Source organism: Anoplopoma fimbria, chromosome 1 (assembly GCF_027596085.1).
Source record: "Anoplopoma fimbria isolate UVic2021 breed Golden Eagle Sablefish chromosome 1, Afim_UVic_2022, whole genome shotgun sequence".
In the NCBI taxonomy this organism is placed as follows: domain Eukaryota; kingdom Metazoa; phylum Chordata; class Actinopteri; order Perciformes; family Anoplopomatidae; genus Anoplopoma; species Anoplopoma fimbria.
The window spans coordinates 5,592,668-5,618,222 of NC_072449.1; the positions used below are offsets into that span (position 1 = coordinate 5,592,668).

Here is a 25,555-nt window from a genome sequence, read left to right on the forward strand (position 1 = left end):
AGTTTAAAGACAGAAGATCAGGTTTAAAGACAGAAGATCAAGTTTAAAGACAGAAGATCAGGTTTAGAATCTGAAAATGAGACCTTTATTCAGTAACCGCTCTTTGCAATGTTTGACATTAAAATCAGTTTTTCCCCTCCATACAGTACAGTGCAGAAAATACCTTCGCATTCAGACTAGGACAGTCAAGGAGTAAATACAATCATCATCATAGTTTTTTAGTATTATTATAATATTCTCCAATGAGAAAGGACGGCTAGCTTGCAGATCGGACCAATCAGAGCATGATTAGAACATTAAAAGGCCACCGACAGACTGGACAGAGTTCATGTTCTCACATTTATGTTTGTAAACACGCACACACATACAGCATATAAACAGCATAAAAACATTTCAAAATGCATTGCAGACTTGCAGGTCAAATGTAATGCAGACAGTATAAAAGAAGTTAATTCTTATAGTTTTTCTTTTATTTAGCGAGAGTGTACGTTGTTATCTTCAGCAGGAAGTTAACATTGATTACAACAGTTATATTGATGATGGCAGCGAGTGGACAAAACAACGTGGGCGTCGACCCAGGACTCTTCATTGGCACATGTGTGTCCATATACGTGGAGGGAGGGGCTACCGCTCCTCCCCGACTGGCTGAGACGGGCAGAGAGGTGCCCGCTGTACAGCCATAGGGAAAAAACAGGCTACTGGATGTGCTCGTTTAGAACACAAGAAGAGATGCGAACGGAGAGAGAGAGAGACGAGGGGGCGATAAGGCAGAGAGGAAGAGCCGAGCTCATCACAAGAGATCCTTCATGTCTAGAAGGCGAAGATCTTGTCTCTCTGGACGGCGTCGAGGTCATCATCCATGGTCAGGAGGACCTGGGAGGGAACCACAGAGGTGAGGGGTTAGTTAGAGTTTCCTGTTTTGCTGGTTCCCATTGCAACATCATATTGAAGTATTTACTGCACTGGCATTAATTGTTCACATTCATGTTGTATTTCTTAGTGTGTATGCCGCATGATCATACCAGGAAGGATCCGAACATTGCGATGGAGGAGAGAAAGTGCCAAATGTCGTGGTCGTCAAAGAACGAAAGCAGGATGCAGTCCCTGTTGTGTTCACGAGACTCCGCCGGGGTTTTCTGCGTCCGGAGAGAGAAAAACACACACACAGTAAACTACACCACCATATGTAGAAATACAGAGTCAGTGTTCGCTCTGAAAGGCTTAAAGTTTAGTCTACTAAGTGGGTAAACATCCAGTCTACATCCACACTAATACGTTTGAGAACCTGAGAAGGCATATCACATGACCATTCACGAGTTTAATTGTACTTCCTTAAATGAAAGGTCTTGTTTGATACTTAAGATCTTCCTCTATAAGTCCAAGACACAAACTCAAACAGACACATTGTGTGGAGTATTGTTAGTTTTACTATATTATGGGCCAAGAAATGTGTGTATGAGTGTGTGTGTGTGTGTGTGTGTGTGTGTGTGAGTTACTGACCTGCCAGGTGCTGAGACCCTGGAAGAAGAAATACAGTGCTAAGCCCCAAACCACAGCTGTGAACAGAATAATCACCAACGGCAGACACTGGATTCTCTCACCGCTCCGCAGCTAAAACACACACACAGGGAAAAAAAAAGCTTTAGATGTATGAACCATTTCTGCTTTTTTTAATAAATTGACAATCCAAACACACACACACACACACACACACCTTCATAATGATGTAAAAGGCAAAGTACAGCAGCAGGTTGCAGATGGCGATGGCCAACAGGTAGGAGGCAAAGTCATTAGGTCTCTCTATGAGGCCATAGGCAGCTCTGCAGAGAGGGAGCAGGAGGAAAAAACACACAGAGATGAAGTCATCGTGTTGTTCTGCACTTTAAATATTAGAAAGACACTTTGTTTACTTACAGAGACCAGTTGATGATGTTCCCCATAACGAGCAGAACCATCCGGTCCTGTCAGACAAAGAGAGAGAGGTAAGTTATAAGCAGGACACAGTGATTCTTATACTGTGCTTGAATATTGTATAAACCATAATAAACTCTTAAATACAAAGATTCCTTGTAAGGTCATGTGGAAGCAGCCGTTTCAGTTTTCTACTCACAATGTACATCGGTCCGCTGCACTGTCTGATGCAGTCTGTGTAGATGATGTACACCATCCTGCGCATGATCCCGGAATCTGACGCAAACACATACGGACAAATGTTATTTTTTTTATTTTTTTTAAATCACAAATTTCAAATCCATGAAAACCGTAAAATTCAAGGTGATACTTAAAAATGACACTACTTTTTTAAAACATAGCAAATATTGTTACATAAAGCAAGAAATTTATATTTTCTTACACAGCACTACAGCACATGATTCTTTTTAAAAAAAACTAAACAGCTAGTGTGCTGCATTTTTGTTTGTATATTCCATTTCATTTCCATGTGCGAGTCCTATAAACTTTGTAAAATTCAACAAAAAGGAAAAAGATTAAATACATGTCTGAAACCACAACGGATTCAAGTCCACCACCACTTATATCCAACCGTTATGACATCACGATCTTACCCAGCCTCCATCGGCCCATGTAGTAGAGCTGAGTGCTGAGGAGCATCGTGGCCAGAATGTGGATCACCGAGAACACGATCCAGAATACAGTGTTTCCTTTCCCAAATACCTGCAAACAGATCGAACAACAAATCCCATTAAATCCTACACGCTGCTACTTTAAACATTACCCAGACCTTTGTGATGTGCCTGTATGTGTGTGTGTGTGTGTGTGTGTGTGTGTGTGTGTGTGTGTATACGTACCACTCCCAGCACAGAAAAGAAGATGACCCCAGCCAGGCAGGCGTATGCTGTGTAAGCACTTGCGTTGATGTCTGGATGTCTCTTCTGATACAACTTCAACATGCACAGTCCAGCAATCATGTACATGAAGGAGGTGTCTGCAGAATAAAGATAGAGTCATTACATTACATTACATTACATTACAGTCATTTAGCAGACGCTTTTATCCAAAGCGACTTACAATCAGTAGCTCAAAGCTTATATTACGTATCATTACACACCTATCTGTTATCATGTAAAACAAAGAACAAGAAGTATATCATTGCAGATTGTTGTTACTGAATTACAGTTCAGATTGATCGTCTTTATTGCTCTAAACTGGTACTTTGGGATTAAATTAAACAGAATTTGGCAGACATTCAACATCAAGCAACTTTTAAAATCAACTTTTTTTATTTAATCACTAGGGGAAAACCCCCACTTTCCTTTAAAGAGACTTCAGAGTGAGTGCTACCCCTTAATCCTCAAAACGTCAACAATGTAGAGGATACAGCTGGAAAAAAATCTAATGTCATTGTGTTAAAAAGTGTTGTATATCATCTCAAAGAAACAACAGAAAGCTGAAAGGCTAATGACTCCTGGTGGGAACATGAGCAGGGAGTCTTACCGAACTGGAAGTTGGTGTAGTTTGGACAGACGTGGTAGCAGGCGCTCAGCAAGCCCTCCATCATCAGAGCAGTTCCCATGGCGTAGTACAGACCGAAGTGCTTTGGGATACCACATTCCTGTGTGGTGGGAAAGAGGGACAATGAACTAATAAATCAGCAAAAAAGTTAAATAAATAATAACTTTGACTCTTTATTCCAAATGTGCTGCTTGTCTCTGGATGCGCCTGTATCTTAAACTTCAATACTTCCTATTTCTGACGTATCAATGCAATAACCTGAGTTCAACAACGTGTTTAAAGAGCAGAGAGGTATTGTTATGCACGTCACAGAGAAGAGTGAGTCCAAACAGTAACATGCCATCTCGATAATGATGCAAATGTTCATGTTTTCAATCATCATTTACTGCAGGAACAGAGCTGAAACCCGTCTTTGCTGGGTGACACACACATTGTGAGCTAAAGTGTCTCTGCGTTGCGGTGTGTCTACTGTACACGTGTCCGTGTGCATGTGTCTTTTACCAGCGCGTTGAGATCGTTGCGGCACAGAGCTCGCTGGTGGACGATATCTCTTTTGAGGACGATGAGGAGGAAGAGGAGTCCCAGCAGCACGTAGCCAACGTTGCTGAGGATGTTGTTGAACGCACTGCGAATGACCAATCAGTGTGTGAGAGCAGTTTGAAGACAGGTATGAAATCTGCTGCGATAGATTTAATAACACGTTCAGGTTCCTCACCTTAGAGCCCCCAGAGGATGGGCACACAGGAAGTTGTAGAAGCAGATGTCCTGGTTTCCTGTAACATTGACAACCTGGAGAACAGAGAGTCGGTTTAACATCTTGTTTTTTTTTTTTTGTAATCACATCTTATATAATCAGAGTTTTATATCTCATAAGCGTACCGTCTGATAGGTGATGACCAGCTGGACGACTGGCAGCGCGTAGAACACAGCGATAGTAGCGATGTTCCTGGAGAGAAGACACATCATTAGACTTCATAATTATGATGATAAAAGGAATCTTTGTTGTAGATTCTACTCTTCAATGGTATTTAGTTTCTATCTGTTTAACCGGCGTCCTCACCAGAAGTAGATTTGGTATTTCTTGCTGAGGATCCTCTTGTCTTTGCGGGACAGGTCTGACACGTAAAGAAATTTCTGTAATAAAAGGAGAGGACGTTATTAAGTTGTTATTGAGGGAGATGGAAAAAAAAAAACCGGCAAGAAGTGGTGACATTTAAAACATCATGACCTTTAAAAGACGAGTGGTGCAAATTGAGACGGAGGGACGAGGCGTTACCTTTGTGCGGACGATGTTTTTGTCTGAGTTGATGTCATCCAGCGTGTCGTAGTCGTCCTCCTCCACAGAGCTCAGGGACTCGTGTCGGCTTCGGCCAACACTGTCCAACGATCGCTCTGACGGAGGAGGGGGGGAGAGGAGAGAGGAGAGAGACGTCATGGCAAGATAAAGAAAAGAGCCTTGGCGTTTTTTTAATGATGCAAAAGGTGTTCAAACACATCACACCTTTTGGAATAAGTTTTCAATTTCCACCCATATTTAAACAGAAAAATATCAGAATGATTGTTCGTAATTCGATTTTTGCCCAATCTGTATCGTTTTGCTGTTCATTTCATTTCAATCAGATTAGGAATCTGTCCACCTTCCCGGCATCAACATCTAAGCCTCATTGACGTTTGATTCACAACGTGCTGATTGGTTTCGCTTTTTTAACTCTGAGCTGATTGGAACAAATTTTGCGGCAGTGAGTCACCGATACGGATGGCTAAGTGGTGAAGGTGATTGAGGATTGGGCGACGTTTGAAAGGCTCCTGTCCTGATGAACAAAAAAAACAGAAACAAGTGAGGGACCAGATCGGCTCGCAGGAAGCCGGGCTGTGGAGACAAACTGCAAAGTCACGGTGTTGGGACAAAAGAAACGGGGGTGTGTCCATACCATTGTATCCGTAGTTGTTGTCAGTGGACGCCACGCTGTCCGTGATGGCCTCTGAGCTGAGTGTGCTGCCGTTGTCAGCTGGAGAAAAAAACAAATAAAGGCTTGGCTTTAATTCAACGTCGACACGCAAAACAAAGACATAATCAAAAGTAGAACTGTTCGAAAAACTCACGAAAGGAGCCATATTCATATGCTGAGGCTGCAGTTTTGCCTGTGGACACACACGCACACGCACACACACACACATTTAAAACTAACAAGTAGGAATAGATTGACAAAATACACACACAGTGACGAGCATCACTACAACCAATACTTAGTATGTTAACCGTGCACACAGAAGCACTAATGCAGCTGAATAGTTAGTACATGAACACAGAGCGAGGGAAGGGAAGGAAACAACACATGCAGGGATCCAGTTTTCTGCTTTTTTTCAGGCTCAAATGCCTGAAAAAAAACAACCACATTTTCTGTGTAAAACAAACAGTTTTAGTGAAAAATTGTGAGTACAGAATGGTGCACATGCTGCAGTGAGAGTGAACCGTTTGGAAGCTGCAAGCGTCCTGCAGTTTTAAAATCAAATCATGTCGGCATACACTGCAGCGAACAGATAGCACAGTGAGAGGTCGTCTGCAGTTTACACATTTATCTCCAGTGTTATATCATGAAAGCACTTCTATTTTATCTTTCGTTTGTCTAGCGTGTCATTACAATTGCTGACTATAAAGCAATAAACTACATTACATTACAGTCATTTAGCAGACGCTTTTATCCAAATCGACTTACAATAAGTGTATCCAACATAGGTATTCAAGAGAACTACTAGTCACAAGTGCATCTCCTTTCTTAAACAAGCATCTAAAAGCATAAACCAGAGCAAAGGTATAGTGCAGAAGCAAATTACTACGAAAACAATAAGTGCAACAAACTAATGTGAAAACTCAGACAGTAGAGCTGTGAGGCGACGTAGAAGGACACTGTGACAAATACAGGCAAGATAACAGGATGTTTGCAGAGCTTTGTGGTCACCCAGGTGAGTCACGTGTTTCTGCATCTCTGTGATGCCATGTTAGAACAGTGCCGTGTTTATTTTGCAAGACGCCCTAAAGTCAGTGACATCTCTTTATCGCCCCTTTCTACGAATGCATCGGAGAGGGAGTTCTAGTAGGTGAGCTAATGCATGCAGAGCATCCAAAGACGAGCAACGCTGTAAGTAAGAACAAGTAACCGTGTCGTAGTACCATCTCCGTTGTTCCCAAGCAGAGAGGCTGAACCCCACATTAGCGGGAGGGGAGAGAGAGAGAGAGAGAGAGAGAGAGAGAGAGAGAGAGAGAGAGAGAGAAAGAAGTACATTCAGTACACAGAAAGCTTGAGAGTTAAACTATTATTATGCTGCATTGTTAAGTGTAGTTAAACATCATCATGTCATCTATTCTACAGTACAGAGTCACGACTTTTGATATAATGGTACGCCTCGCAAAAAACCCTCTAACGAGTCCCCCCCCCCTTTAATGGGCCAATCCGTCACCAGCTAGTTGCTGGGTTACCTGTCTCGGCAGGCGACATGTCAGCGGGAATCTGAAACACCTCTCTCTTCTTCATTCTGCGGAAACCGAGAGGGGAAAAAAAAAACATGCAAATTAAGATCATTTTGTATTCAGGATGGCGTTCCTCCTGTAGTGCAGCTGTATAAATCTACATCGTTCCATTAGACATAAGCACCCCCGGGTCGAACCGGGACCACAAGACAAAGGTTTTGAACGCTGTAAACTTGTAAGGAAATGTTTTTTGGGTGGTGCTTGAATTATTTGTCATGTCTTCAATCATAATAAACCAAACAAAACCCAATTAAGGTTAATAAAAGAGTCTGTTTAACTATTAAAGAGACAAATTTACGCATGATGTCGTAACTAGCTGTTGTTTTGGCGGCGGATAAAAGTGCTAAATCTTACCTCTTGTTCTCCACACAGGCCATGAGCAAGGTGAGCAGGTAGAAGGAGAGGAAGATACCCAGACAGAACAGCATGCCCATCACATACACCTCCGCTGTGGAGGGAGAAGACAGAGAGACTGTAAAGCTTATTCACACTCTAAATACTGCATGACCTTGACTGCACTGCTTAATGAAATGATGCGGCATTAATACCAACAGCTTACAAACGGGAGAGATGTAAACGATATGCAGCTTCCATAAAAGGCAAAACCTTTAGTTATGCATTATTACTTTCTCCAACTATTCCAGTTCTGGAGGACATAACTTTTTAACTGTTTTTAAGTTAAATCAAAATGTTGCACATGGAAGAAATGCTTGATTTCCCCCAGTTTACCTCCAAAAAACTCCTACTGCAATGACACAAACATGAACCAGACGATACCTGAATAGATAAGTTAGCTTTTTAACTAAAAAAAAGAAAGAAAAAATGTAACTTTTCGTCCAATCTATGGCGTACAAAAGTTCCCTGTGGATTGTTCCTCAGCCTGAACAGTCCGTATTTGTAGACGTGTGACTCACATTTGATAGCAGGTGTGACAATCACGTCGATGACCTTGCTGCGGTTGCCGGCGTCGATGAGCTCGTCAGGACGGAGAGGGTAGAAGCGCAGCGGACCGCCGCACGCCTCGTCCTCCGTCTTCACCACGACCACCACATAGAAACTGTTGCTGGGGAAATCTTTTCTCTGAATGGCCGAGAAGGGACATTAGAAGATTATTATATGTAGTTTATGCTGTGGGCTTTGTCACAAAAGTTTGCCACCACGTGCGTGACTGTGTGTCGGACTCTACCTGCACAGTGATTGCGCCTTTTTTGGTCATAGTCTGGTACATCCCAATGAAGGCCACGTTGTTGTCGAGGTCATAGACGGGACACTGAAAAGAAAGAGAGAGACAGAAAGATAACATGAAATAAAAATACGTAAAGCATTTAAATATTAATGACAAAAAGGAACAAGAGATCACATTAAGCATGAAAAAAATAATGATTAAGAAAGAATAAAATCTCCTTAAATTGTCTAAGAACATTAAACAATGATCAACGTTTCTCAGTCTTGGCCCCAAGTGGCTCAATGGTGTTACTGCATGCTGACAACAATGCCAGGGGGGGCCACTTGAGGACAGCAGCTGTCTGGTTTTAAAGGGGACGTGGAGGGGCAGTTAGTGTACCTGGATGTCCTGGATGGACATGACCGAGCAGGGGAAGGTCATGTCCGAGTTGACCTTGACGATCACAGTGTCCACCCCATCGGGGAAGACATACTTGAAGTACTGAGAGGAAGGGCAAGAGGAAGAAAAAAAGGATTCAGGAAGGGATTAATTAGAGAAGAAGATAAGAAAACACTTCAGAAGAGATAAAATCATCACTGTCTTTCTTCACTCTCTAGTGAGGGTGTGCCAATTTCCACAACGAATGAAAATGTGACTGTGGCGGTGGCGTAGTGGAGAGCAAGGTAGTTCTCCAATCAGAGGGTCGGTGGTTCGATACCCGGCAGTCGATGTGTCCTTGGGCAAGACACTTAACCCCAAGTTGCTCCTGAAGGCTTGCCATCGGTGTGGACTGGATGATGAATGTTAGTTAGAGTCTGATGGTGGCACCTTGCATGGTAGCCTGTCATCAGTGTGTGAATGGGTGAATGATATGTAATATACTACTGACTGTAAGTCGCTTTGGATAAAAGCGTCTGCTAAATGACTGTAATGTAATGTGATGAAACAAAAATAGATGAACTGAAGTAGCAGGTGGCAACAATGAATGACCCGTTTATCTGTTTGGTGTTACAAGACGCCAAAAAACATAACAACTTAGTTCCCTTTTTTTCAAAGCAGAACCTGTTGGACCAAAAGGAGAGAAAAGAATGTCCCTGAATGATTGTGTACAGAGCTTTTCTCATGTTTCTCGTCATCTGCGCCCTTCAGCTCTGCTCACTTCCTGTCTTCTATCTACCTTCTCTGTGAAAGTAGCACTTAGCGCCAAACTTGTCAACAAACAAAGTTTTGGTATCGAGCGGTAGGTCATACCTGAGGTTGGGATGGTGACGCGGTGAAGCTGAATTTCTTGTCCGTACTGTAATCAAGATGAAGATAACACGTCAGAGATTAGCTGTCGGCAAATGCATTGAGCTGAGAAACTCACGTGTGTTTGTGTGATTATAACAGATGTCACTCACTGCAGGGTGAAGCTCTCAACACGGCTGACCCTGAGCTGGTAGTTTGTACCCTGGCTGGACAGGGTGGACACGTCCACAAAGAAGTACTGGGTCTCAGAGGCGGCCCGGGTCGGAGGCTGGCACAACGTCCGGCCCACATGATTATAAGGGTACTTCCTCTGGTAGCTGGGAGAGAGACAGAGAGAGACAGAGAGAGAGGCAACCTCATGTTTACATTCAAAAGGAGTTTTTACAATTAAATAGAACTAAATGCCATCTCTTTGTTGTTGTTGTTTCCATTTTTTGCTGTTTTGATTTTATGTCTGTTATTGTTTTTTATGTATTTTTATGTATGCTGTCATCCTGACCAGGAACTTCTTATAACATAAATTTTAAAATCTCAATGGGATTTTCCGCAATAAATAAATGTTAAATGAAATGCATAAAAAAAACCGGAAAAAATGATATATCTGTATTTATTTATTTGAAGCTCTTTCCCTTTTCACAGAATAGATAGGCCTAGACATGATGGATTATTTATTATACAACACAGACAATTTTCTTTTTAAAGACGGCCTGTGACGGACGCCACATGAAGCAGAAGTGTCTTCGCTCTGATGACTCTGGTTTACAGTAAAGTGCGAGCGTCGCTCAGATCTGCTCTGGCGGATCTCTGAGGAGGAAGTGAAAGTCCAAGGTTCTTTAGAGATCTGCTAAAACACGCCTGGCTTCAAGATTTCATACGCATGACCGAGGCGAGGTAATTCTGGTGTTGCACAACCTCCAGAGAGGACCTTGGAGTGTGGGAGACACGGATCACATCGCAGATGGGCTAATAAACGCATTTCACAGATTTCCTTCGTTCACACGGTTATTAAGTACACACTCAGCTCTCAACGCCAAAACAAGAACATTAGCTTCATCGCATGACTTGAAATCAGAACTGTTTACCATCTAGGGAAAAAACATCAGCAACAACCAGACACTACCTAGGAGGAAACTTTGATTATTACTTTTTATTATATTATTATATTTATTTAACAAAAATAGACAGACACAGTGGACAAATATAATGTGGACGAGAAAGGCGACATATGAGAAACTTTCTAATACACAAAATATAATGAATACGGATAGGCCTACATACTAATCCAAGATATTCTCTCAAATTTAAAGTATATTACAGTACCAGTCAAAAGTGTGGACACACCTTCTCATTCAACTACTTTGAAGAATGTAAAATATAAAACATATTCTGGTTTGTTGAGCATTTGTTTGTTTACCACATAATTCCATATGTGTTCCTTCATAGTTTGGATGTCTTCAATATTAATCTACAATGTAGAAAAAAAATAAAAATAAAGAAAATCATTGAATGAGAAGGTGTGTCCAAACTTTTGACTGGTACTGTATATACTGAGACTTCAAAGGATTTTAGGGTAATTCTTTGGCAAACTGAGGACAATGAATCACTCTACTTTTCTTTTCTTTAAAGATGATGCTTGCATGTGGGTGCAGTTTGTGAATAGTGTATGTAAATATGGGGAATACTCACAGGCCTCTTAGAATGAGAGGGATTTGAAAGGACAGCACAGCTTGCTTCTGTCTCACCACAAACAGGATGGGACTCTCAAAACCCCGTGACAACACATCCACAGACACACGTACTCCCTCCGTCTGACAACACAAAGAAAAGAAGAGATCATATCACACTTGATATCACATATTAGCACTTATTGTATTGGTATTAGTTTGTTGCACTTATTGCATTGGTATTAGTTTGTTGCACTTATTGTATTAGTATTTGTATATTAGTTTGTTTATTAGTTTGTTTCTGCACCGTACTTTTGCTCTGGTTTATGTTCTTAGATGCTTGTTTAAGAAAGGAGATGCACTTATGACTTCTGGTGACTAGTAGTTCTCTTGAATACCTATGTTGAATACACTTATTGTAAGTCGCTTTGGATAAAAGCGTCTGCTAAATAGACTGTAATGTAATGTAATTTATCTAGCACATTGCACTGCACCTTTTAGCACTTCTGGTTTGATTCTAAAACTGCATGTCGTTGCCCTAATACTTGCACTCTGTGCAATGACAATAAAGTTGAATCTAATACAATCTAATCTAATAAAAGAGACTTTCCTACAGTTGAAAATGACAAAAGCAAAGTGGCAAACTAGTCCAATGGTTGGAGTTTTGAGTGCTTGTTTTTTCTACAAGTAACTACTTTGTTAGTTGGTTGTTGATTAAAAGTCACCCAGCCAGCAGGGTGGATGACTTTTAACCTTGTGTGTCGGCATGACTTCTTGAATACCTATGTTGAATACACTTATTGTAAGTCGCTTTGGATAAAAGTAGTGGAGAGCAAGGTAGTTCTCCAATCAGAGGATCGGTGGTTCGATACCCGGCTTCGGCAGTCGATGTGTCCTTGGGCAAGACACTTAACCCCAAGTTGCTCCTGAAGGCTTGCCATCGGTGTGGACTGGATGATGAATGTTAGTTAGAGTCTGATGGTGGCACCTTGCATGGTAGCCTGTCATCAGTGTGTGAATGGGTGAATGATATGTAATATACTACTGACTGTAAGTCGCTTTGGATAAAAGCGTCTGCTAAATGACTGTAATGTAATGTAATGTAATATTATACAAGACTAAGGAAACCAGAAGTATTCACAGTTGGAAGCAGAACATTTGGATCTTTTTTCCTAAAAAATGTTTTAAAACAATTCATGGATGAACAAAATAATTCCCAATTCATAATGATCAAACTTCTATATTATTATAAAGCCATATTCACTCTATTTTGTCCATGCAATGTAATGTAATGTAATAAAAGCGTCTGCTAAATAGACTGTAATGTAATGTAATATAAGGGTAAGAGAATCAAACAAACACAGTGACGTCAGGACAGCAGAGTCGCTGCCCATCTTTCGGCGCAGGCTGAAAACTCACCTCTTCATGAAGTACTACCCTGAGCCTTCCTCGTAGCACTTATTGCATTCGTATTAGTTGTTGCACTTATTGTATTCGTATCAATTCGCTGCACTTATTGAATTCGTATTCGTTTACTGCACTTATCCTATTCGTAGTGGTTTGTAGCACTTATTGTATTCGTATTAGTCTGTTGCAATTATTGTTTTCGTAGTAATTTGCCTCTGCACTATACTTTTGCTCTGGTTTATGCTTTAAGATGCTTGTTTAAGAAAGGAGATGCACTTATGACTTCTGGTGACTAGTAGTTCTCTTGAATACCTATGTTGAATACACTTATTGTAAGTCGCTTTGGATAAAAGCGTCTGCTAAATAGACTGTAATGTAATGTAATTTATCTAGCACATTGCACTGCACCTTTACTGCTTCTTTTTGCACTTCTGGTTTGATTCTAAAACTGCATGTCATTGCCCTAATACTTGCACTCTGTGCAATGACAATAAAGTTTAATCTAATACAATCTAATCTAATAAAAGAGACTTTCCTACAGTTGAAAATGACAAAAGCAAAGTGGCAAACTAGTCCAATGGTTGGAGTTTTGAGTGCTTGTTTTTTCTACAAGTAACTACTTTGTTAGTTTGTTGTTGATTAAAAGTCACCCAGCCAGCAGGGTGGATGACTTTTAACCTTGTGTGTCGGCATGTGTTGACTAGTCCTAGTTCTTGTACTCTGTGCACTGACAATAAAGTTGAATCTAACACAATCTAATCTAATAAAAGAGACTTCCCTACAGTTGAAAATGACAAAAGCAAAGTGGCAAACTAGTCCAATGGTTGGAGTTTTGAGTGGTGCTTTTACTTTGATTTTTCTACAAGTAACTACTTTTAACCTTGTGTGTTGGCATGTCTTCTGGTGACTAGTAGTTCTCTTGAATACCTATTTTGAATACACTTATTGTAAGTCGCTTTGGATAAAAGCGTCTGCTAAATAGACTGTAATGTAATGTAATGTAATATAAGGGTAAGAGAATCAAACAAACACAGTGACGTGGACCCACCTTGTTCCTGGAGATGGTGTGGTTGAAAGCATAGATGGTCTGGTTCTCACTGGTCACCGTGTCGTTGTAAAGCAAGTCAAACTCTGCATCTTTCTGGACCACGTTCTTGGTCTCCCCCAGAGCCCCAGAGAGCCACACAGACTGGGTCACACACAGCCAGACCAGGACCCACCAAGGCCCAGGTCCACAGCTGCTTTTATGTCTTGACTTCCAGCAACCCCTCAACACCATGTTGTCTGACACCGTCCTGGAACTTATTCTAGCCCCCAAAACCCTTCTGACAGCTCCTCCCCCATTCAACACACACCAGCCTGCTAGCTTAGATGCTTCACTAACAACAGCAGTAGCAGCTAAGTGGCTATCTGAAGCAGACAACACTGTGTTGATAATAACTAACAGTCCTGTGTGGGATCAGTAACAACCCCCCTCAGCTGTCAGATCAATAGCACACGTTCCTACAAGCTGACAAGGACAGTCAACCTCTTCACCTGGAGCTGCTAGCTAGCTAGCTAGCTATGCTAACGTTAGCATGGTGGGTCAAACAACAAAAACAAAAAATGGTGAAATTGTTTCTCTTTCTTTTCCTTTTTTCCAGAGTTAAAGCGACGACGTCCGGCTCTGCTCACTGCGTGTCTCTGTAGCGGAGGATGTGAGGAGTGTTGACAGAGTGAGACAGAGTGAGAGACACACAGAGACACACAGAGACACACTCCTCCTCCTCAGACAGTAAACAAACTGTGGGCGACGTCACGACGTCATGACGTCATCGGTACAAGAGAGATTATGAGACTCTGATTTACTTTGGTTATAGCTATATATATATATATATATATATATATATATATATATATATATATATATATATATATATATATATATATATATATATATATATATATATATATATATATTTATATATATATATATATATATATATATATATATATATATATAATATATATATGTATATATATATATAAATATATTTCCATATATATTTACATATATATAGCTATATATATTTATATATATAGCTATATATATATATATAGCTAAATATATATATATATAGCTATTTATGTTTACATATATATAGCTATATATATCTATACATCTATATAGCTATATATATATATTTATATATATATATATATATCTATATATATACATCTATATATATAATATATTTATATATATAGCTATATATATAAACATATTATATATATATATATATTTACATATATATGTAAATATATATAGCTATATACATAGCTATATATATAAATATATTTACATATATATAGCTATATATATTTACATATATATATATAGAGATTATGAGACTCCTCTGATTTACTTTGGTTATAGCTATATATATATATATATATATATATATATATATATAGCTATATATATATATATTTAGCTATATATATGTAAATATACATGTAAATATATTTATATATAGCTGTTATATATGTATATATAGCTATATATACATCTATATATATAGCTATATATATATATATATATGTATATATATATATATATATATAGATGTATATATAGCTATATATATATATATATATATATATATATATATATATATATATATATATATATATATATATATATATATATATATATTCTATATATCTATCTTGAATGTAAAAGGCTTCTAGTACAATCCCTTTAACAAATGTTATTTGTTTTATTTGTTATGTCATATTTACTGAATTCCCTGGCACTTTGTTTCCTCTTTTTGAAGATTATGAACTTATTTATATGTTAAGGTATTTTTTTGTTGTTTGAATTTGACTATCATATATAAAGTACAAGTTCATGTGATGTTTTATGAGTTGTGCCTTGTGGTTTATGGGGAGGAAGCCTATGTTTACTATTCAGTTGCTGATCATTGTGGGTAAATTTCATGTTCGCAAATCTAAGTGATCTGGCTCCAGATAAGTTGAAACAGAGAGAGCTAAGAAAACTCTCAATATTATAGGTTATTTTATTTCTAATAAATAGAAAAGCAAAATTGGCTTTTCAACTTAATTGAATAGACTTAAGTGTTCTGATCACCCAGTTTACATCTCTTACTTTATATTCACTTTATAATGAAAAAAGAAAGAGAATTAAAAATACGATCACTTTGAGCACTTGAATACAAATGTATTCAAAGATATGAACAATGTCAACATAGATTTTGACACAGCGCAGATCTACAAACCAGGGCCTCGAGATTAATAGGTTTTACACGGCCTGCCTTTAGGGACATAATTACCCTGATTAAATAGTGAATATACCAAAACAAAAATGTAATTATTTCAAATGACCTCAAACCAGTTCTTGGGCCTTAAGACAGCTTTTTTGGTCACAAGATGCAGTAACTCCTTTCTACCACTGGGTGGTGCTGTCTACAACCTGGTGAGCTGCCTATAGAATATAATAGAATAGAATTTAATAGAAAAATTATATAATATATATAATTATATAATAAAATTACACTCAATCAAAATAAGTGAGAAAAAAAGCAGTATATATTTTTAATCATAATTTTCACTAATGTGGGTGTGTCAACCTCATTGAGGAAAAAAACACAAGGGTATATTAATAATATTTAATATTTTAATTAATGGAAATATTTAGTTTTAACACGTACAAGCAGTGTATAAACGATGATTTTTTTTTCATTTGTGAAATTAAATTTATTTAATATGTTTTTATTTTATTTGTGAAAATATTTAATATTATCTGTCCTCCTAAAAATAATCACTGAATCATGGGGGAAGCGGGGCGATAATATTGCGGCACTTCTCCGTCGCCATGGGCAACCACGACACGTACAAGCAGTGTATAAACGATGATTTTAAATTTTTTATTTAATTTTTATTTAATATTTTTTTAAATTTTATTTGTGAAATTAAATTTATTTAATATTTTTTTTATTTTATTTGTGAAAATATTTAATATTATCTGTCCTCCTAAAAATACTTATCCGTCGCCATGGGCAACCACGACACGTACAAGCAGTGTATAAACGATGATTTTTTTTTTTTTTTAATTTTTATTTAATATTTTTTTTAATTTTATTTGTGAAATTAAATTTAGTTAATATTATCTGTCCTCCTAAAACCTCATGATTGTGGTGCAGCAAAAAAATAATCACTGAATCATGGGGGAAGCGGGGCGATAATATTGCGGCACTTCTCCGTCGCCATGGGCAACCACGACACGTACAAGCAGTGTATAAACGATGATTTTAAAATTTTTTTTTTATTTAATTTTTTTTTTTTTAATTTTATTTTTTTTTAATTTTATTTGTGAAATTAAATTTATTAAATTTATTTTTTTATTTTATTTGTGAATTTGTGAAAAATTTAATATTTAATATTATCTGTCCTCCTAAAAATACTTATCCGTCGCCATGGGCAACCACGACACGTACAAGCAGTGTATAAACGATGATTTTAAATTTTTTATTTAATTTTTTTTATTTTTTTATTTGTGAAATTAAATTTATTTAACTTTTTTTTTTAATCTTATTTGTGAAAATATTTAATATTATCTGTCCTCCTAAAAATAATCACTGAATCATGGGGGAAGGGGGCGATAATATTGCGGCACTTCTCCGTCGCCATGGGCAACCACGACACACGAACGTCCGCTCGGGATGAAGTCATTTGTTACGTCACCATGGTTACAACCTAGAGAGGGCGCTGCGGACGGAGGGAGCGTTCCACGTAAAAAATGACGCAGGGGTTGGAACGGGGGCGTGCCCGTGCCCGCGATGCGCGCTCCCCTCCTCCTCCTCTCTCCTCTCTCTCTCCGCTCTGCTTGTTGTTCCCGCAGAGAGAGAGAGAGCTTCGAGAGAAGATGGCGGCCGTGTCAAGCGGAGGCGCTGCTGGGTCCGCTGCGGCCGGGATTACGCACTCCGCCCGGGGTAACCACGCCGTCATGGGCTCCCAGAATCGACCCCAGCCGTCCTCCGGTATCACCCACCCGTGTCGCACCAGCACGGCCCCCGGGTGCGTCCCCAGCCCGGGCCACACGGCGGCCGCCACCAGGCCCCCCGGCCCGAGTGGGCCACTACGAGATCGAGCGCACCATCGGGAAAGGGAATTTCGCGGTCGTTAAACTGGCCACGCACATCATCACCAAAGCAAAGGTGAGTGTGGACGTCACTGGTGATTAATAACAAGCTGTCATTGTTTCATTATAAAGCCCTTCGACACCCGTGAACCCGACACCCGGGGATGACGCTGGGGCCTTCGGGCTCAGGAGGCACCGCGGCCCGGACAGCCCCGCTGTGGTGACACCGCCTGTCTGTCTGCTTGTCTGTCTGTCTGAACATGTGTTTACCCTCCACTTACATGCACTGGTAGGGTGTTTTCACAGGGAGCCTGGGAGAGGAGGAGGGTGGTTTGTGTGTTGCAGGGCTTTTAGAGGACGGAGAGAAAGGGTATCGACGAAGATGAGAAAGAAGGAGACACGGGATGTTCAGACTGTGGGGACGCTAGTTAGCTTAGCTACTTTAGCTGCTAGGCTGCTAAGACATGCCAACACACAAGGTTAAAAGTCATCCACCCTGCTGGCTGGGTGACTTTTAATCAACAAACAACTAACAAAGTAGTTACTTTGTAAAAGCACCACTCAAAACTTCAACCATTTCACTAGTTTGCCACTTTGCTTTTGACACAACTTGATTTCCTACAGTTGATTTTCAACTGTAGGAAAGTCTCTTTTATTAGATTAGTTTATGTTAGATTCAACTTTATTGTCATTGCACAGAGTACAAGAACTAGGACAATGAAATGCAGTTTCAGCATCTAACCAGAAGTGCTAAAAGGTGCAGTGAAATGTTACATTACATTACAGTCATTTAGTAGACACTTTTATCCAAAGCGACTAACAATAAGTGTATTCAACATAGGTATTCAAGAGAACTACTAGTAACCAGAAGACATGCCGACACACAAGGTTAAAAGTCATCCACCCTGCTGGCTGGGTGACTTTTAATCAACAAACAACTAACAAAGTAGTTACTTTGTAAAAGCACCACTCAAAACTCCAACCATTGGACTAGTTTGCCACTTTGCTTTTGTCGTTTTCAACTGTAGGAAAGTCTCTTTTATTAGATTATATTCAACTTTATTGTCATTGCACAGAGTACAAGTATTAGAACTAGTCAACACATGCCAACACACAAGGTTAAAAGTCATCCACCCTGCTGGCTGGGTGACTTTTAATCAACAACCAACTAATAAAGTAGTTACTTGTAGAAAAAACAAAGTGAAAGCACCACTCAAAACTCCAACCATTGGACTAGTTTGCCACTTTGCTTTTGTCATTTTCAACTGTAGGAAAGTCTCTTTTATTAGATTAGATTCAACTTTATTGTCATTGCACAGAGTACAAGTATTAGGGCAACGACATGCAGTTTTAGAATCAAACCAGAAGTGCAAAAAGAAGCAGTAAAGGTGCAGTGAAATGTGCTAGATAAATTACATTACATTACAGTCATTTAGCAGAAGCTTTTATCCAAAGCGACTTACAATAAGTGTATTCAACATAGGTATTCAAGAGAACTACTAGTCACCAGAAGTCATAAGTGCATCTCCTTTCTTAAACAAGCATCTAAGAACATAAACCAGAGCAAAAGTACAGAAACAAACTAATAGGAATACAATAAGTGCTAAGTGGGAGGCTCAGGGTAGTACTTCTTGAAGAGGTGAAATAACAGTATAAATAATAATAAAAAGATAAATAACAGACCATTTTGTCTTAGTGTGAAAGAAGCAGTTTGTCAAAAATGTACAGTACCAGTCAAAAAGTTTGGACACACCTTCTCATTCAATTGTTTTTCTTTGTTTTTCTTTTTTTTCTACATTGTAGATTAATATTGAAGACATCCAAACTATGAAGGAACACAAATGCTCAACAAACCAGAATATGTTTTATATTTTAGATCCTTTTAAGTAGTTGAATGAGAAGGTGTGTCCAAACTTTTGACTGGTACTGTACATCTTCCCAGTTAATAGCTAGATGACCTTAGCCTAAGGGAAAAAACACATTGACATGGCAAGATTAGTGGTTTCAAAACTTCCACCACATGCTTTGTGTGTACGTAAATGCTTTTTGCATAGAGTGGGCGCCAGTTAGCAGTATACTGTTGACGATTGGCATTTACTTGCAGGCACTATTATCAACAAATTATATTCAAATCACAGTGCTATAAATCTATAACTACAACCATGGCACATAACATTTTACACAGGCTTTTGTCGACTATGTTAGGTGTTTGTGGCATACAGTAGGTGTGAATATTTGTCTTATGTAGGGGGTATCTGGGGAATTACAAGCGGAACTGAACGTTAAAATATTCCAAGTCTTGTTTTCTCTCTTCTGCTGACCTTTTGAATCAGGTGCCTCAATGTTTCATGGCTCTATTTGCCTGAGAGCCTGTTTTGAATGTCACTCTAGATATGCTGGCTATGTCTGCTTTGCTGGCATGGTCGTGCCAATCCAAAAGGGTCAAAACAAATTAGTAAACAGAAAGCCCAACATTCTGCATTTAACAACGGACGCAGCTGTAAAAATTCTACTAAGAGACACGTTGGTTTCCAGCCTGCTGCCCTCTTCTCAGGACCATGTGTGTGCAACGGTGACATGAGAAGCCTCCCTCTCATGATATGACTATTGTGACAAGTATGCACATCCCTCATGATGGATGCTCGTTTGAACACTCACAACAAACAGGGGCAGCTTAAGCCTACGCTTGCAGACAAGCTCCTGCAGTATAATTACATTTTTTACCCGATGAAGAGCCTTTCATTCTAATGGCACAAATAAAGGTGTGTCGAGGCAGCTGAGTGTGCAGCTTCACCTCTATGTTCTTGTTGACATACACACAGACGGGCAGACACGAGTCATTTGGGTGCTTTGCGCCACATAGCCCAGAGAACCTCCCATTTAGCTTCATGAGGCCAAAATAAACTAACGTCAGTGAGTGCTATGTAGTGTTTGCATGTCAATGATGCAGGAGACATTTGTTGAAGTACTCCAAATGCGTTGATATGACTATAATGATAATTTATGGACTTGTAGTTACAGGAGTTGTGTGTTCAATCTTTTATCAGAGTCAGTAGCAATGTTATAGTGAGAGATTAATGAGCTGGTTATGAAGCTTTACTCCTTATGTGTGTGTGTCAGCTTGTAAATACTTGCCTGAATATGTGTGTGTGGCTGTGGCTGTGGCTGTGGCTGGCTTTCTGTCTGAGTGTGAGAGACAGGCAGAGGACAAAATGACAGTGGACCACGGGCCGACAGAATGAAAGAGAGGCCTTGTTTGTTGTCTGTTGATGGCGATCACAGACAGACCAGTCAGCTCATGATTTTTAACAACCAGCTCAGGGGTTTCTGCAACCCCAGTTGCTCATGAATATCACAAGAATAGGAGTGTAGTTTTACATGCCTGTGGACATCATGAATATGGATATGATGATCAGTCATCAGATGTGCTTTGGAGCCTTTTTTTCTTTCATATTGCCTAGGTTTTATAACGATCCAATGAGAAACGCTGACTAGTCCAGTTGTTGTTAGATGGAGCTGGGTGATATCCTGCAGTGCAGTCGCACAGAAGCAGACCTGGTTATTTATACTTGTTAGCTTAGAAGGGAAGGGGATGGTCCCTTTCTACGCCTCCTTTTTGCTTTCTGTTGTTTTGTTAAATCTAAAACACTCAACAGGCAATTTGTATAAACTTTATTTCCCCCAATACACACTACCATTTCAACCGTGTATTTTGCAAATTCTTGTGGAATGGAGGCTGTTGGTGTATACTTGCTAACACAACAAAAACCTTTCGATGGCAGATAGCTAGTGTGCCGCACCTGGGTGTTTGTAATAGTGAAAGTTCATCTCCTCAAGACAAAGGGCAGCTACTGAAGTGGAAGTCAAAACAGAAGTGTTTACACACTCTCACAAATGCTATGCTAGAGGCAGTTAGGCCACACTTGGCTGCGGTCTTGATAAATGTTGATTTCAGTTTTCACTCTCTTCATACATTTTATTGCTGCTCATGACCTTTCAACAAGGGACATGTGTTCTTTAATAGCTCTGGGTTACACTGTAAACTATAAACATTTGTTTTAAGAGTAGTCGTAATACTTAGTGCTGTATGAATCTGAGGACTTGATAGTCTTTGAACTACCATCAGTGTTTTTGATATAAATATATATCTTTTTATCAATCATCGCACAAGCACTTACAACCAATTTATTCTTTCTGAATTTTCTGATCAACTTACAGGAATAGCTGTCTTTTAAGTTGCTTTGCTTTAAAAGGTTTAACTCATTGACATGTTAAAAGTAAATATTGATTGACATGGTATTTATGCATTGCAATTGTGTGACCAATGTTGCTAAGGATAGATTTTTAATACGTAATGGAAAACATTAGTAAATGAGACCCATGCTAACTTGGTTCAAAATGCACATAACCATATCCCAAAGCCCAAAATGGCTTTCTTTGTCGGATTAACAGACAAAACAAATAATTTATAACTATACGGTATTAAGACAAAATGTAACTCCTCACATTTGAGAAGCTGTAACTAGCTAACCTTCCACTTTTTTTGCTTCATAAACTACAAACATTATAAATAGATTATATAAAACGTAGCAAATATTTTTATGCTGCTTGACTAATCTTTCAACTTTTTGAATTCCAAATCTGTGTCCATTCTTTTATGCAACCTATAGTCAAAGCCAGTGTGGTGTCATGTTCACCACTAATTGATGTCTGCTGAGTTTCCAGCACAACTTCATAATAAAATGTCCTGGAAAAAATGCTCAAATTATATGAAATAAGTTGAAATGTGACGTAGGACCTGTACACAGCCTATGTGTATACACACATGATGGTTTTTGCATCTCTCACGAAGATAGCCAAGTTGTAGAAATAATTATTTTCCTGTTGACCGAGGTTATGGAGCTGACTGCCCCACAAACCAAATATGATAAGCTATTAATCAGACCTGTGGTCGCCTGGTTTTTAAATGCACTTTACACAAGATAATATTTCACATCCTGTCCACATTCCATTGCAAATGGCCTATTTGCACATCCTCTCTAGGTCACTATGAGCATTTAAATGAAATTAATTCTCTGTGCACAATTAATTTATCTGTGTGAATTAAATGTTTCATTATTCGGACTCTGACATTTTTGAAATCGCTCCCAGTCAAGTTTTTCTTGGCTGGCCTCTAGGTAAACAGTCAGTGCTAATATTCAGTGTGATGTCGATTTCCCCTCGCAGCAAATACTCACCTGAAGGTCAAAAACAAACACGGGGATTTCACTAGCCTATTAATTAGTAATTGTACATTTATTTGAAAAAACTGTAAAAATATTTGCTGATCACGAGAACTTGAAAGATTTATCTAAAACATTCTAATTTAATTTGACTAATTGCTAAAAGACAATACACAGTATTCTCCTCTTAATACTACAAAACAAAACAAGGTCATCTTAGTTTATATTAAGCAAAAAACTTTTTTTTTGTGCCATTCTTCTGTCATAATTGACTGCATCAATACAATGATAATTACTAATTGTTTCAGCCACAAAACTTGCTTCTTTTGGTCTTCATAAATGAACCTCTATGCCAACAATGTCATCATATTTTAGTAAATATTTTAACACAATCTTTTCCTGGTGAGTGTTTGTCATGTTTGATAAGCCCACTGAAAGCTCATGACCGCCATCGTGTTTATACATGTGGGTACTTTTGTGTAATATCTTGACAAAGTCAGGTACGGTCAGTGCCCTTGTGTGACCCGACTAAGGATCAAGTGAAGACACAAATTGAAAAGCCCTCCGTCTTGTTGTGGCCACAGCAAGATGAGTTAGATCGGTGAAAGATGCCACTGTGCGGCGTGTCCTGACCTGTCGGTCTGCAGGGAAGCCACTCTTCTGCTTTCCCTCTTTTTCCTGTCTTCTCCCCTTTCCCCCTGATTGTTTTTTTTAAGGCAAGAGAAGGATGAGCGGGAGGAAGAGAGAGGGCAGGCAGGAAGGCAAGCGTTAGGTAACAGGCCTACAGTAACGATTTCACTCACTCCCTCAGTCACAACCGCTCACGCACAGCTCTCTAACATACATCATCCCCTCTCTGTTTCTCAAAGACACACATACGCACACTCGAGATGTGATTTTATTTGGGTGAATAATGTGACAAAGGCTGTGTTTCTGCTCGACTTATCTTCCCGCCCTCTAGTCATCTTCTGATGCGTTGTTAGCAGTGTGAATCTGCAGCCAGCCAGGTTCAAAAGAGAAGAACACAGCCCAGACTCTGTGTGTCTCTCTCTGTAACACGACATGACAGTGTAAGCTTCCTCAGTGTGATCCTCTTCCTCATCTCTGTTTCTGCCCCGGAAACAACTGATGCCAGCAGTTTGTTAACCCCCCCGTTCTGTAACCGTGGCACTGGGGCACTTAAATAAAATCAAAACTCTGTAGCATCATCATCATCATCATCCACAGCGCTGCTTGTTGTCAGAGACGGCTGTGCGTTGCCAAGGCTCGTTAGTTGGAGAAAGGTCGCTCCATTGAAGTCTTGCTGGTTTCCATAGCAATGATGGCGGTACCAGCCCCCAACCACCAATCCTCAATGGAACTGACATTGCCATTTGCCATGTTTTTTAATTTATACTATGCAATTTTACATAATTTGGGACCATTGTTAATCCTGTAGATAAACCCCAAAAAGCTTAAAGACTGAATTAGCTTTTTTATTTATTAAACATATCACAGCCTTCTTTCAAACATTTTAATTCCTCTGGCAAGGTTTGCCCTGAAAACTCATATCCTGTAAATCCAAAAAGCTGATTCAGAAAACTTTTAAATAATGTTACATTACGTATATTTTCATAATTTCAAAAAAAAGTAATGACAAACAGTTCCATAATTATTTTAGAAAAAGGAACTTGATGGGAATAAAAAAGTATTCTAGCCTATAGCCTGGACTCCAGACCTACCTACCCCTATATGCCCATTGTCCAGTTCTTTCTGCTCTTGTACGCCACCTGAACTAGCTGATGCTCAAGCCCTGATCCAACAGTAAAGCGTTGTTTATACTTGACACAGTGAATATGCAATATTATGTACTTCTGTTTTGCAGGACTTGTATCGAGAAATAAGGGCACAATTGTTTTCATCCCCTCACTGCCGAGCCGCCTGTCGTCCAGATCGTTTCAAAATTGTTTTTACTTTCATACAGCTTAGGTACGACGCAAAAACACTTAGGTGGTGCGCCATAGCCATGAAATGGTAGCGTAAACCCTGATACATATATGTGACGAAAACAAGAAGGTAAATCTTCACATTTGGAAAGCTAGAACCAAGCATGCTTGACATTTTTGCTTGGAAATGACAATTCATAGATTATCAAAATTGTTGCCCACAATAGTCTTTTAACTGAACAAACACTAAATCGACTAATCTCTGCAGCCCTACCGGGGCAAGATCACAGTGGACAAGCAGAGATGGTATGATTTGATGGTGGAGGATTAATGAACAGAAGCCCTGCTACAAGTACTGAGAGCTTTTGAGAGAATGGAAGATGACGTGATGTAACAAAATGATACAAAATGTTAAGTTTCCTCAATTCTAATTTTATGTGATCAAGATTTCAGACCTCTGACCTTGATGCCAATGCAATGGTACATCTTTGTAGCATTTCTTAAAGAAGAATATGGATATTTCCCAATTCTTTATTTATTTATGTCTATATAGAGATGCTTGTCCTATTGTAAGTCAGACTCAAACTAGAACTGCGGGATTCTTCTTTGTTAGCACCGATCAACGATCACTATCAAGGTGGAAATGTAGACTGTCCAAAGTCAACCAGCTTTTGGTGAAACTGATTTATGCAGGAACTGCAGCTTGGGGATTTTATAATTCCAAAACCTGCTTTTGCTTTCTTTTGGTGATACAGTTCTGGTTGTCCTGATGGCAGGGTGTAAG

The 25,555-nt window shown here is 39.2% G+C and overlaps 2 protein-coding genes across 9 annotated transcripts in view; one reads left to right on the forward strand and one right to left on the reverse strand.

Annotated features, from left to right (window-relative positions):
* Positions 1-63: 63 nt before the first annotated feature.
* On the reverse strand, positions 64-14,252 carry sidt2 (SID1 transmembrane family, member 2). 6 transcript variants are annotated; one of them, XM_054626791.1, is made up of 27 exons: positions 13,533-14,252; positions 11,100-11,221; positions 9,566-9,730; positions 9,417-9,462; positions 8,565-8,666; positions 8,187-8,270; positions 7,915-8,080; positions 7,355-7,448; positions 6,950-7,005; positions 6,644-6,670; positions 5,575-5,613; positions 5,403-5,480; positions 5,220-5,282; positions 4,748-4,863; positions 4,532-4,605; positions 4,351-4,417; positions 4,187-4,260; positions 3,973-4,096; positions 3,454-3,571; positions 2,808-2,944; positions 2,565-2,673; positions 2,111-2,187; positions 1,915-1,961; positions 1,715-1,820; positions 1,501-1,611; positions 1,023-1,136; positions 64-873 (listed from the first exon to the last, which is right to left on the reverse strand). In XM_054626791.1, exons 1-27 carry the CDS (start codon positions 13,761-13,763, stop codon positions 811-813), a joined length of 2,610 nt encoding a protein of 869 aa, XP_054482766.1. In that variant the 5' UTR covers positions 13,764-14,252; the 3' UTR covers positions 64-810. The 6 variants fall into 6 exon arrangements, with proteins under 6 accessions (XP_054482766.1, XP_054482783.1, XP_054482806.1 ...); XM_054626808.1 differs by lacking the exon at positions 6,644-6,670; XM_054626831.1 differs by lacking the exon at positions 5,575-5,613.
* A 3,120-nt stretch (positions 14,253-17,372) lies between these two features.
* Positions 17,373-25,555, forward strand: part of sik3 (SIK family kinase 3) — a 31,007-nt gene continuing 22,824 nt past the window's right edge. For 2 of the 3 annotated variants that reach the window (XM_054608883.1, XM_054608799.1), the window contains exon 1: positions 17,375-17,700. The gene's annotated coding sequence lies outside the window, so the exon portion shown is untranslated. Of the gene's footprint in view, positions 17,701-25,555 lie in introns of all 3 variants that reach the window. The other variant, XM_054608966.1, reaches the window with a different exon arrangement.

What these genes read in the sequence shown, in the direction of transcription:
- sidt2 (XM_054626791.1), bottom strand. Translation starts at nt 13,763, where the DNA reads ATGGTGTTGAGGGGTTGCTGGAAGTCAAGACATAAAAGCAGCTGTGGA. An exon ending in GCTTGGGAACAACGGAGATG is followed by an intron (nt 5,614 to 6,643) that starts GTACTACGACAC and finishes GTGTGTCCACAG; the next exon opens with GCAAAACTGCAGCCTCAGCA. An exon ending in TCTTTTCTGTGCTGGGAGTG is followed by an intron (nt 2,674 to 2,807) that starts GTACGTATACAC and finishes ATCTGTTTGCAG; the next exon opens with GTATTTGGGAAAGGAAACAC.